At 57.9% G+C, this 12,098-nt stretch overlaps 2 protein-coding genes across 2 annotated transcripts; one reads left to right on the forward strand and one right to left on the reverse strand.

The window, feature by feature from the left end:
* The first annotated feature begins 429 nt into the window (after nt 1-429).
* SAC3D1 (SAC3 domain containing 1) lies at nt 430-2,890 on the forward strand. The gene is made up of 3 exons (XM_070427449.1): nt 430-487; nt 647-1,226; nt 2,284-2,890. The coding sequence occupies exons 2-3, from the start codon at nt 653-655 to the stop codon at nt 2,784-2,786; spliced, it is 1,077 nt and encodes a 358-aa protein (XP_070283550.1). The 5' UTR covers nt 430-487; nt 647-652; the 3' UTR covers nt 2,787-2,890.
* Nucleotides 2,874-11,880, reverse strand: NAALADL1 (N-acetylated alpha-linked acidic dipeptidase like 1). The gene is made up of 18 exons (XM_070427450.1): nt 11,681-11,880; nt 11,424-11,596; nt 11,151-11,272; nt 10,658-10,780; nt 8,148-8,431; nt 7,946-8,047; nt 7,155-7,240; nt 6,932-7,051; nt 6,042-6,127; nt 5,900-5,963; nt 5,748-5,815; nt 5,430-5,521; nt 5,242-5,332; nt 4,457-4,538; nt 4,201-4,374; nt 4,040-4,127; nt 3,837-3,929; nt 2,874-3,550 (listed from the first exon to the last, which is right to left on the reverse strand). The coding sequence occupies exons 1-18, from the start codon at nt 11,878-11,880 to the stop codon at nt 3,364-3,366; spliced, it is 2,235 nt and encodes a 744-aa protein (XP_070283551.1). The 3' UTR covers nt 2,874-3,363.
* Nucleotides 11,881-12,098: the final 218 nt, after the last annotated feature.

Here is a 12,098-nt window from a genome sequence, read left to right on the forward strand (position 1 = left end):
TCTCTACCCCAGAAGGATTGACTGGTAGCAGAGGTATGTAGTTGCCACCGGAAGTCCCAAAACATTTACTCTCTGGCCCTTTGCAGAAAATTTGCTGACCCTGGATCTACAAAATGGGGAGAATAGTGTCCAGGGAAACAGGGGAGCATGACAGTAAGGCTGATGGGGCCAGGTTATTGGTCGACGGGGATGGATGATGGAGAGGAACCCGAGGCGGGGTAATCCATTTTGCAGAAGTGGGTCTCCACAGCCAAATGAGGACCCTGACGTGCGCAGGATCCTGGGGAGGCGTGGCTCTGCTCCTGCCCGCCCCGCTGCAAAGCGATTGGTTGTGGGAGGGAACTACAAGCCGGTGCATCATGGGAGTGGCCCGGGCTGTGCGCGGCGCATTATGGGGGCATTTGCGGTCCTGAGCTTGCGGCGCTGAACTACAGCGCAGTGCATCTCGGGAGGCCCGCTCCAATCTTTGTGGAAAGCAACTGACTCGGTGAGAGGAGGGCGGTTGCCGACGTCGGCGGGGACGTTTACACCCCGCCCAGTCTTCTCCGATCCTCCGTCGGGCTCGGCGTGCCCCCCACTTCCTGCAGGATGGGGCGAGGGGCCGCCGCCGTCCTCGGGATGCTGAGCGCCCATCCTCTCTCCCCAGCCCACCATGTCCGGCTGCGAGCTGCCTGTGGGCACCTGCCCGGACATGTGCCCAGCCTCCGAGCGCGCCCGACGCGAAAAGGAGGGCCGCCTGCATCGCTTCGAGGTGGCGCCGGGCTGCTGCGGGAGCTGGCCCCGCGCTGACCCGCAGCGCGCCGTGAAGGAGTACAGCCGGCCGGCCGCCGGCAAGGCCCTGCCCCCGCCGAGCCAGCTCCGGCCGCCGGCCGTGCTGCTGGCCACCGTGCGCTACTTGGCCAGCGACGTGGCGGGACGCACCGACGCATCCCGCGCGGAGGTGGCCAGCTTCGTGGCGGACCGGCTGCGCGCCGTGCGTCTGGACCTGGCCCTGCAGAGCGCGGGCGACGCCGAGGCAGCGGTGGTGCTGGAGGCGGCGCTGGCCGTGCTGCTGGCCGTGGTGGCGCAGCTCCGGCCCAATGCCGCGTACGGGCTAGTGGACCGGGCGCTGCTGCAGGGCCAGGTGCAGGAGGGCTTCGGTTCGCTGCGGCGCTGCTACGCGCGGGGCGCAGGGCCGCACCCCCGCCAGGCCGCCTTCCAGGGCCTGTTCCTGCTCTATAACCTGGGTGAGTGGGGGCCCCCGCGGCGGGACAGGACGCGGAGGTGGGTCCCCTGTATGTGGACAGTGGATGCCGGGAAGGAAAGAGAAGCTTTCAGATCTCACCCTTAGCCCCCTACCCCTCCCTGTGTGTCAAGTCAGAGCACGAGATCCACCAACCAAGACTTTTATCTTTTTCTAATTTTTTATTGATTTCAGGGAGGAAGGGAGAGGAAGAGAGAGCTAGAAACATCAATGATGAGAGGGAATCATTGGCTGCCTCCTGCACGCCCCCCACTGGGAACCAAGCCTGCAACCTAGGCATGTGCCCTTGGCCGGAATCGAACCCGGGACCCCTCAGTCCGCAGCCCGACGCTCTATCCACTAAGCCAAACCGGCCAGGGCAACCAACCAAGACTTTTAGATCCTTTCTGTGGATGGAGGGTGCATTCTGATAAATAATATTCTATTTAAATGTAATAAAATGCTGTTGACTTCACCACCCACTAATGGCTCACAAGCCTCAGCTTACAAAAGCGGCCAAAGGTCCCAGGTGTCTGATTCTTGGAAGGGAAGCAGGGGCAGTATCTCCTCAAAGAAATGGCCTTGCCAAAGGGACAGGGAAGATGGTGCCGAGCCGGGGCCCTGACCTGTGGGGCAGGTGGGGCAGTGGAGAAAGAACTGGGTTTCAAGTCAGAAACCTGGGATTTGATCGTTCTGGTCCTACTACATACGAACTGTAGGACAGTTCAAGTCTCAGGCAAGTGGTTAAATTATCTTGGCCTTTCCCCCTCATCCGTGAACACTGCTTCAGTTTATTATAAGGATCCAAACTGTTTGAAGGGGCAACCTCAGGCAGATAGGGCTCAGGAAGGGCTGATGGGAAAGGTGAAGGTGCGCTTGGCCTAGGGGAGGGGCGTGGCCAGGTGGGTGGGTAGCAGGACTGAGTGGGGAGGTGGGCTTGGTGGAGGACTGGAGCCCCTGGGGGCTCAGGTGGGTGGGGGCGGCAGAAGCGGATGGGATGGAAACTGGGCCTGGTCCTGGCAGACTCGTGTGGTCCTCATCCCGGCTTTCTGCCCTCACAGGCTCAGTGGAGGCCCTTCACAGTGTTCTGCAGCTGCCAGCTGCCCTGCGCTCCTGCCCAGCCCTACGCACGGCCCTGGCTGTGGACGCAGCCTTCCGGGAAGGCAATGCTGCCCGCCTGTTCCGCCTGCTCCGGACCCTGCCATACCTGCAGAGCTGCGCCGTGCAGTGCCACGTGGGCCATGCCCGCCGCAGAGCCCTGGCCTGCCTCAATCGTGCCCTGAGCACCCCCAAGGGCCAGACCTTACCCCTGGGATACATGGTCCACCTGCTGGCCCTGGATGGGCCCGAGGAGGCACGGGACCTGTGCCAGGCCCATGGACTGCCCTTGGTTGGACAGGACAGAGTTGTGTTCCAGAGGGGTCACTACGCTGAGGAGGGGCTGCCGCCCGCGGGGACCTGCAAAGTGTTGGTGGGAAGCAAGCTTGGAGGGCGCTCCCTGGAGGAAGTAGTCATGGCGGAGGAGGAAGAGGTGGGTGGGGACAGGTCCAAGCCCCTTGAGTAAGGAGATAAAGTGCAGTCTCCCAGAGCCCAGGACCGGGTCTGAGCACTCAGGCCCCTTTTCTCATGATTCCCACACAATAAAAGGAACTTGTTTTGTAAGGACAATAGCTAGGCTTGATTTATTTGGGGAAGGGCAGGAAGGAGTTGAGAAATGTGAGGTATGAGGGTGGAGGAACCCAGAGTGGGCAAGGCCCTATTTTCCCTGGGCCTCAGTCTCCCTGCTGGTCCCTGAGTAGCCCTGGTGGACTCGGAGCTGGCATCTAAGGTTGGCATGCATACTATCCTCACCCACCCACCACCAAGAGCAATTGAGGGTTTTGCCATTCCCACCATCCCTGCCTCCTTTTCTCTACCCTCTCAACCAAGAGCCAGGATGAGGGAGATTCTTTCAGGGCTTGTCACTCCCCTCAGGTGACCACAACTGGTAGGGCCCTGAGCTGTTGCCCCAGAAGCTGGAAAGGATCCCATAGTGTGACCTCCCTTGGCATCAGGGAAGACTGGGACACCCAAAGAAAACGAGTGGGGAGAGGATTCAGATAAAGGGGGGGTAGTGGTGAGTGGAGGAAGGAGGGCTAGGGTCAGAGGTCAGCCACGGGCCTCAGGGTGGCTGCTGCACCCTCCAGGGCCGCCACCACAATGCTGAGCTGCCTCTGCACCTCAGCCCAGGCCGCAGATCCTGGGTCTGTGTCGATGGCCCTGAAACAGGCATTGGCCAGGCCTGGGAATGTATCCATGAAGCTCTTATGAGGAGCCCAGAGCACGTGGCTACCAGGAGAAATAGGGAGCATCAGGGTTATTTGCTTCAGCCTGGAATGGGCTCAGCTCCTGGACAGAGCCAGGCACAAAAGCACCTCCCACTGCCTCTAAAAGCTGTGGCTCTTACTGGTAGCAGAGGTAAATTCTAGTCCCAGCGTGACCGTGACTGATTTGCATCCCTTCCTTTGAGCCTGAATCCCTTAAAGGCCAGTGAAATGCTGGCATTCTCCTCCCTCGGTGCCCATTACCCAGCCTCACCCCACTGCACCCCCCAGGAGCTTTGGGACAGGCTCACCTATAGTAGCGTTCCTCTGGGAAGGCTCGAGGGTTCAGGAAGGCCCGTTCCAGGAGCATCAACTGGTCATTGAGCATCCGTACCTGCAGGGGGCTGGAGGTGGCAGGACTTGCTGGTCACTCTGGAGCCAGCAGCCCAGCTGCCAGCCTGCATCTTGCCCTGGATGCCGCCCTCCCAGGCACCTGCTTGCTGCCCTTGCTCACTCGAAGGTGCCCTTCTGCAGCGCTGATATGCGTTGGCCCAAGGCCACAGCTGCCCCCTCGAAGTTCTCCACTGCAGTCACCAGAGGCCCTGTGGGGACAGCCAGCATCTTAGCCCGGGGAGTTCAGGCTTCCCTGTGCCTCCTGTCAGGGGGCCTTCGTACCCAGGCTGATGCTGTGCTTCTCCAGCAGGGGCTCCAAGTACAGCTGGGCATCCTGCAGGAAGCTTCGGAGGGTCTCACTGTAGTCACTGACGTTGAGAGGCAGGAATAGGCTGTCACTGAGCCGAAGAAGCACGTTCCCCGCCGTCCTGGCCACGGCCTGGTGGCTGCTGAAGCCTGCAGAGAGGGCGACGAGGCCAGGGCTCAGTCTTCAACCCGTCCTCCTCCATCCTCAGGATGCTCTCGACCCCGTCCTCACCGGGGTCCACAAACTTGTCCACGTAACCAAAGGTGTCGAAAGCTGTGTGGTAGGTGGGGTAGGTACGGGCTGAGGTCTTGCTCTGGAGAAACAAAGTCCAGAGGTGACAGGCTTGAGATGGGCAGTGGGAGGAGGTGGGCCTACAGTGAGCTACAATGTAGAGACATTCCCTGAAACCACTGCCCCATCCATGAGGTAGTTCCTAGAATTCCCACTTTATAGAAGAAGAAACTGATGCTCAGAGAGGTTAAGTAACCTGCCTGATATCACACAGCTAATAAGTGGCAGGGCTGGGTCAGGTGCCAGTTTCCTGTTTCACATGAAGAAGAGCCCAGAGCTTTGGAGTTGGACAGGATTTAAATCTACTTTCACTACCCAGGAACAGGAAGGGAGAGACTTTTGGAGACACAGGCTGGGTATTCCATAATCCCCTATCTCATTCACTCTCACACCAATGCATTTAATCTATTCTGAGATAAACTTTTTTTCCTATTTTAAAGATTCTGGAATCAAGATGTTTACAGTCAGTGTTATTCTACGCTTAACTGGCAGTGCAGTTTCCCCCCTCCTGAAGAGTGCCTATCATGTGCATCTTACAGTCAATAGCATCTTAAATTTGATGTTAGATGAGCCTAAGCAGATTCTCAGAGAAGAAAGTTGGGCGAGGTAGCACAGCTACTGAGTGAGTGATGGAGCTGATTCAGACTGCTCTAGAGAAGGCAGGAGAGGCGGGGCTGGCGAGTGGAGCAAAGTACAGAGCTGGGAGACGGAGCGGTGCGGCTCACCAGGTCATAGGTGTAGGTGATGTCCATAGAGGAGATGCCCAGGAAGTGAATGAAGGGCGCGTAGTCGCTGCCAGCACCCAGAGAGCCCACGCTGCGGGAAGGGAGATGGATGGGCTGGAGGCTGCTGGGCCGGCCCGCCCTCCGGGCCCCGGCCCCGGCCCCGGCCCCGGCCCCAGCCCCGGGCTCACCTGGGGACCAGGCCATACACTGGACTGCTTCGGTTGAAATACCGGATCCAGTTGTCGTAGATGCTGAGGCTGCCCGGGCCTGGTGCGGGGATCTGACCAGAGGGGAATGTAGTCTCGGGGTTGGCCCCTCCCCGACCCAACAATTAACGGGTTCGCTGCCCGGCCCACCCTAGTCTCCAGCCAACGCACAGTCCTGCGGGTCCTACAAGGCCCGCCTCCGGTCTCAGTCCCACCCCCAGCCCCGCCCACAACCAGGGCCAGCTCCAGCCCCGCCCACCCCGCAGCCCCGCCCCCGAGCGTCCGCCCCGCCCCCTTCACCTGTTTGGCTGCGGAGAAGAGGACGCTTTGGACCGGAGGCGTCCCACGCGCGCTCAGGGTGGCGTTGGCTGTGGGGGGACCAGAGAAGGGCTCTACCCCGACCCCAGCCCCTCTATCTGCCCCCTCCCCAGGCAGCCCAGTCTCCCCCATACCAAACACCGAGATGTCCACGTTGATGTAGGCCACGGCGCGCTCCTGCAGCTTGCAGAAGAACTCCTGCGGGGAGGGGCGGCGTCAGCCCGGCACTGCCCGGCCCGCGATCCCCTTGATCGCCGGCCCTGGAGGCTCACTCACCTCCGTGAATTCTGTGGAGCCAATGAGCCCAAACTCCTCTGCCCCCCAGCTCGCAAACACGATCGATCTGCGGGGGCGCCAGGTGCCTGGGGCAGGGATAAAGGGTTAGAGGGCAGGGCCCCCCAGATCCTGGGGTGACTCAGAAAGGTTGGGGACGTGGAGAGGGCGGAGGGCTGGGGGTAGGTCCTGCTACCTCTCCAGCCAAGTCTTCCCAGAGGCTCCCTCCTCTGCTGTGACACCCCACCAGCACCCCAACATTGCCCTCAACACCAGTATTCCTCAGTCAGATGGCCCCTTCCCCGGGCGCCCTGCCTCCCTCTTCGTTAGAGGCGGGCTTGAGAAGCATCCTGACCCTCCAGCTCCAACTCCCTTCTCCACCCATCATCCTAGAAACACTGGCCCACAGGCTTCCCCTGGGGAAGCCCTCAGATACTTTGTAGCCATCACAATTGTCCTTACATGCAGGCGCTCTGTGGGTTCACGGTGGGACCTCCAGTGCTTAGGACCGGCCTGACATGTAGTGGCACCGAGACACATGTGCTGAGTTAAGGACTGTCATTCCTGCCTCAACTGGGCTGAAGCTCGCAGAGGCAGAGCCTGGACACTGCCTTGCTCACAGCGGCATCTAGGCCTCCCTCCATCCAGGGGCACAACAGGCTCTCAGAAGCTACTATACGAATTAATCAGTGGTCTGGTCCGTTCCCTGTACCAAACTGGGCTACTCGAGGCCAGGGCTGGTGTCCACGCCTGTCTGCCTCCAGGGCCCTCAGGCACAAGGGGGCACTGGAGAATGAGGCAGGAGGTGGGACGATGTCCAGAGCCAGGAAGGAGTGGGTTTGGAGGTGACCTCCCGGGGGACAGTTCCTGGGACGGAGGGGGGGGGGGCTCACCCTTCTTTAGCAGGGTCCCCAGGACGCGGGAGAGCTCCAGGAGGACAGCAGTGCCACTGCTGGGGTCCACGGCCCCGTGCACCCAGCTGTCCCGGTGGTTTCCATAGAGCACATAGCGGTCTGGGGGGAGGAGGAGGATCAGAAGCCAGAGAAGAGGGTGGGTGAGCCAGGCAGGGGGAGGGCGCAGTCAGGGGCCTCAGAGCAGGGCTGTCCTGGGGCTCACCAGGCTCCACAGCCCCGCGGATGATCCCCAGGACGTTGGAGGAGTTCCGCAGCTCCAGGCGGTTGTGAACACTCAGGTTCACCTGGCTGGGGAGTGAAGGGGAAGGCAGAGTGTTGGCCCTGCTCCCCACCCCCACCTCTCCCGCAGCTCTCTGCCCCAGTGCAAGAGAAACAGGCCCGGGGCAGAACAGGTCAGGGAGTGCCCAGAAGTACCAGGAGAGGCAGTAAGGCTAGAGCCCAGCTCTTCTGATTCCTGTTCTCCTTTTCATTCCCTCCCTCGCTCAGTGCTTATCAGATACTTGGTGATGCCAGCACCGCACCAGGGTCTGGGCAGTGATGGACATGGACCCAGCGTTTGGGGGCCTCCCTCTCCTGAGCCAGACCCAAGGAAGCAAACAACTGCAGTGGAGGTGTGAGATGTGCGAGGCTCCCTGGTGGCGGGGAAGGTTAGTGCCGGCAGGAATGGCAGGAGCCCCGGGAAGGGCGTTCCCGGCAGAGAGGACAGCAAGTGCAGAGACCCTGATTTGGGAATGAGCTTGGTGTGCTCAAGAGAGGGGGCGACTGGAGAGTGGAGGTCTGAGATAGAGCAGGGGTACCCCACAGGGACTTGGGGGCCACACGGCTGTCTCACTGGTTCCCCAAAGACAAGACAGACATTTTGGAGTCAAGGGAGGGCTTGGGAGAGAAGTAAGGGAAAGGCCAGGCCTTGCTGTGGGCAGAGGGGAAACTCGGGGTCAGGGAAGCATAACTAGGGAGGGGAGAGGGGGTTGAGGGAGGAGGGGCCCAGCTCACCTGCCTGCGAACATACCACCAGGCTCAAAGCCCGGGCCCAACTTGTAGTCACAGCCCAGTGCTCCCTGCCAGTCAGCCTGGGCTGAGGGTCCTTGGAGGTTACTGGAGAGAAGAGGGAGAGCCTCAGAGCGAATATGGGTGTGGGGGCAGAAATGTGGAGGCCCTTGGAGGAGGGGCAGGAGACCCCAGGGCACAAGCTCACCAGAGAAGGACTTTGGCATCCTCGAAGCCAATGGGCTGAATGGGAATTGGGGGAAATCCAGAGGCAGTGGCTGGGTCCAGGCGAAAGGAAGAGGGGTTGGCTGGAAGGTAGGGAGTCAGGGGGTCCCCAAAATACTCATAGTAGGAGCCTCGTTCCACCCCAGAGGGAGGCAGGTGCCAGGAGTGCGGGAAGGTCTCGTTGGGCAAGCTCCGCCCATCATTGATGTCTTCGGGGTCCGTGTACACCAGCACCCCAGCCACCTCGTGCTTGGCAGCGTTCACAGCCTGCAGGAGCGGGAGAAGGAGGAGGCTATGTTCAGGGGAGGGTGAGGAGGATGCACACCTATGTTCTGGCTGTGAAGCCAGGCCAGATCTATCTCCCACTGGCAGGATGATGCCAACCCAAGTCAGCCTCAAAAGGAAGGAAATTCTGATACAACACTGATGAACTGTGGAGAGCGGCTACAGTGTTTGGACAGCTTCAAGCCTCGGACTAATGAGAGGGCACAGTCCTCTCATTGCCACGTGCCAGTCCCAGGTTGGAGGGCAGAGCCCTCCCAGCACAATTATAGCCAACAGCTGCAGTTGTAAGCTTGAACTTATGGTCTGAATACCTGGCCCCACGTGTCTGAGTGATGTGGGTTTGATAGAGTTCAGGTGCATGTCATTGAGTAGGATTGAAACCCACAAGAATGTTGTAAACATCTTGACCACGCCCTTACTGTGCCTCGTGGAATCTGGCTATAAAATGAAGACACGGCTTGTAGTCCGTGATGCTGTCTCTCCATCAGAGAGGGCAGCGTCCCACCTAGCGCCCAGCTTTATTCTCTTGTCTGTCTTTTCTAATCCTTCACCGCCCCCTCTCAGGGTCACCCTTGGCAGTGCTGGTGCAGCACAATGAACCTTGAAAACATTATGCCAAGGGAAATAAGGCAGACATAAAAGAACAAATACCCTATGATTTCTCTTACATGAGATACCAAGAATAGGCAAATTCAGAGAGACAGAAAGGTGAATAGAGGCTCTCAGGGCTGAGAGGGAGACAGAAGAGTTCTGTTTATAGCAGTGATGGTGAACCTATGACACGCATGTCAGAGGTGACACACGAACTCATTTTTTTGGTTGATTTTTCTGTTAAATGGCATTTAAATATATAAAATAAATATCAAAAATATAAGTCCTTGTTTTACTATGGTTGCAAATATCAAAAAATTTCTATATGTGACACGGCACCAGAGTTAAGTTAGGATTTTTCAAAATGCTGACACGCCGAGCTCAAAAGGTTCGCCATCACTGGTTTATAGGGACAGTTTCATCTGGGATGGAGCCAGAGTCCTGGGCATGGGTGGTGGTGGTGACTGCCCCATTTTGTGAATGTTCTTAATGCCACTGCATTGTACACTTAACGATGGTTAAAATGGTTCTATTGCTACAATAAAAACAAAACAGTACCTTTAAAAAAGGCAGAAGAAGGACAGAGTTTGTGTGCCAGAGTTGATGTGTTTCCCCCACAAGAAACTCTGCATAGATATCCCAGAAGCCGAAAGAGTGGTGGCCTCTTTGGAGGATGGCCTCACTGGAGAGCTTTTCATTTCATACGGGGTTTTTATAAACTGGAAATTCCATCATGCCTGTCCCCACCCCCTTTTATTCTGTTCTTTTCTTCCCTTTTCTTTCCTTTTTTTCAGCTCTTATATGGGCACTTCTTTAAAAACTATGCTCAAGTACACATAACATAAAACTTATTATCTAAACCATTTATTTTTGTTAACCCTCACCCATGGATTTTTAAAATTGATTTTTGGAGAGAGTGGAAGGGAGGGGGAGAGATACAGAAAGAGAAACATCGATGTGAGAGAGACACATCAATTGGTTGCCTCCCGCAGGCACCCTGACCAGGGCCGGGGATCGAGCCTGCAATGGAGGTATGTGCCCTTGGCCAGAAGCGAATCTGGGACCCTTCAGTTTGAGGGCTGATGCTCTATCCACTGAGCCAAACCAGCTAGGGCTGTCTTAACCATTTTAAAGTGTACCGCTCAGTGGTATTAACTACATTCATATTATTGTTCAACTATTACCACCATCCATCTCTGGAACTCTTTTCGTTTTGCAAATCTGAAATGCCATATCCATTAAACACTCTCTGGCGTGCTATACCTGCATATATTTTTTAAAATCTTAAACCATACACATGTACTATTTAGTCAAAATTTTCAATTGAAAAGAAGCAGGCTGTGGGGAGGGCAACTGGCGGTATTTAAGTTGAATATTGGGAAGAATTGCTTCGCAGGAGGTCTTAGACTCCTAAAACATCAAAGCTGAAAATTTTGCCTAATGAGGCTCAGAGAGGTTAGGGGAGGCATCCAAGGTCACACAGCACAGCAGTGGTATAACACAAATACAGCTCAGCCCCCCACTCAATATCGCTCCTTCCCCTTCCCCTCACTTCCTCCTGTCCACTGCTGGGCCCCACTCCCCACCCAGCGCCCTGCACTGAGGACTGCTGCTCACCTTGGCCCCGCGTCCTACACCCCCGTAGCGGGTCAGGGCGATGGTGCCTTTGAGTTGGATGCCCTGAGCCTGTAGCTCCTTAAAGTCGTCTTCTGAGCCCCGGTTGGCGTAGACGAGGAGGCCCTAGTCCCAAGAGGAGGTGACCCTGAGGGCCAGGCCCAGGGAAGGTGGAAGGGGAAAGGAGAGGGGAGCTGGGTGGCAGGATAAAGGGTTTCGATTGCAAGCTCCCCAAGGTCAGTCACACCTGGTTTCCTGGTGTCCAGGAACCGTGTATCTGGCCCGGCCTAGAGCAGGAGCCATTAGTGTTTGTTGAGTGACTAAGTGATTGGGCGATAGAAGTAGCAATGGAGTGTGGAGCTGAGTAAACTCTGGGGTTGGGGAGCTGAGCCCCAGTCGAGATATTTCTCAAGTGCCCCTGAGTCAGGATGGGAGAAGCTGGAGTGGGAGCCGGGCAGCTGGGCCATGGCAGGGGGAGGGTGTATTCTAGGCCCACCTGTGGGGTTCCGGGGGGGGCGTAGGCAGCATAGGGTGGCACCACATCAGGCCCCCCCTGCTCCCCAGTCAGGTTCTCTTCGCTCTGGCGACAGGAGAAGAGGATGGTCCCATTGGGACCCACTGTGGAAGGGGGGCGGTGTTAGGAGCTTACCATCGAGCCTGCAACCAAGGGACCAGGTACATGTCCGAGGTATGTGCCCGAGGTATTGCCCGTGGGACCCACCGCTCCCCACCCCACAGGCATCCCTCAGCCAGTGAGGCGGGACCTCACCAATGGCCACGTGGTTCGGCCGCTCCTGGCTGGGGAAGGACAGCAGCACTTCGTAGGTGGACGCCTCCGCCGAGTCCAGTCCTGACTCTGGGTCCCGCCAGCGCCGCAGCAGCAGCTGCACCAGCGCCTCGTCCCGGGGGCTGGAGGCCAGGTGCGGCTCCCTGGAGAGCTCTCTGCAGGGTGGGCAGAGGGGGGCAGGCCCAGGGTCAGGGCAGGGCCTCTGGCGAACAGAAGGGGCTTGTAGAAAGGCCTCTCACCTAAGATTCTCCCGGATCCTGCTGGCGTCCAGCTGCCCCATGATGGTCTCAAGGATCTCTGGGTCCAGGTCCTGGGAGGCTGAGGCACTGGGTGCTGGCGGGTTGGCTCCCTTGGGGATGGCAAAGTGGCCCAGGATGATCCCTAGCCCTAAGAAGGCCGCGGCCCGCGCCACCGCCCCAAGCACCTTCTTCCACTGCATCCTGCGGAGTCTTGGGCAGCTAGGGTGGCTTCTTATAGACGGGGTGCCAGGCCTAATGAAGTACCCATCTTATATAAAAACTGCTGTTTGAAATTTTAATCCTGATAGTATGGCTTCTGTCTTAAATGATAAGGAAAATAAGACTACTCCCATTCCAGAGAAGCTGTAAACTATGCCCCAGACAGAGTTGTCAGTGCTGACACCCAGACAGTTGCCAG

Source organism: Myotis yumanensis, unplaced genomic scaffold (assembly GCF_028538775.1).
Source record: "Myotis yumanensis isolate MYYU_CA2020_CCGP unplaced genomic scaffold, mMyoYum1.0.hap1 SCAF_10, whole genome shotgun sequence".
NCBI lineage: Eukaryota > Metazoa > Chordata > Mammalia > Chiroptera > Vespertilionidae > Myotis > Myotis yumanensis.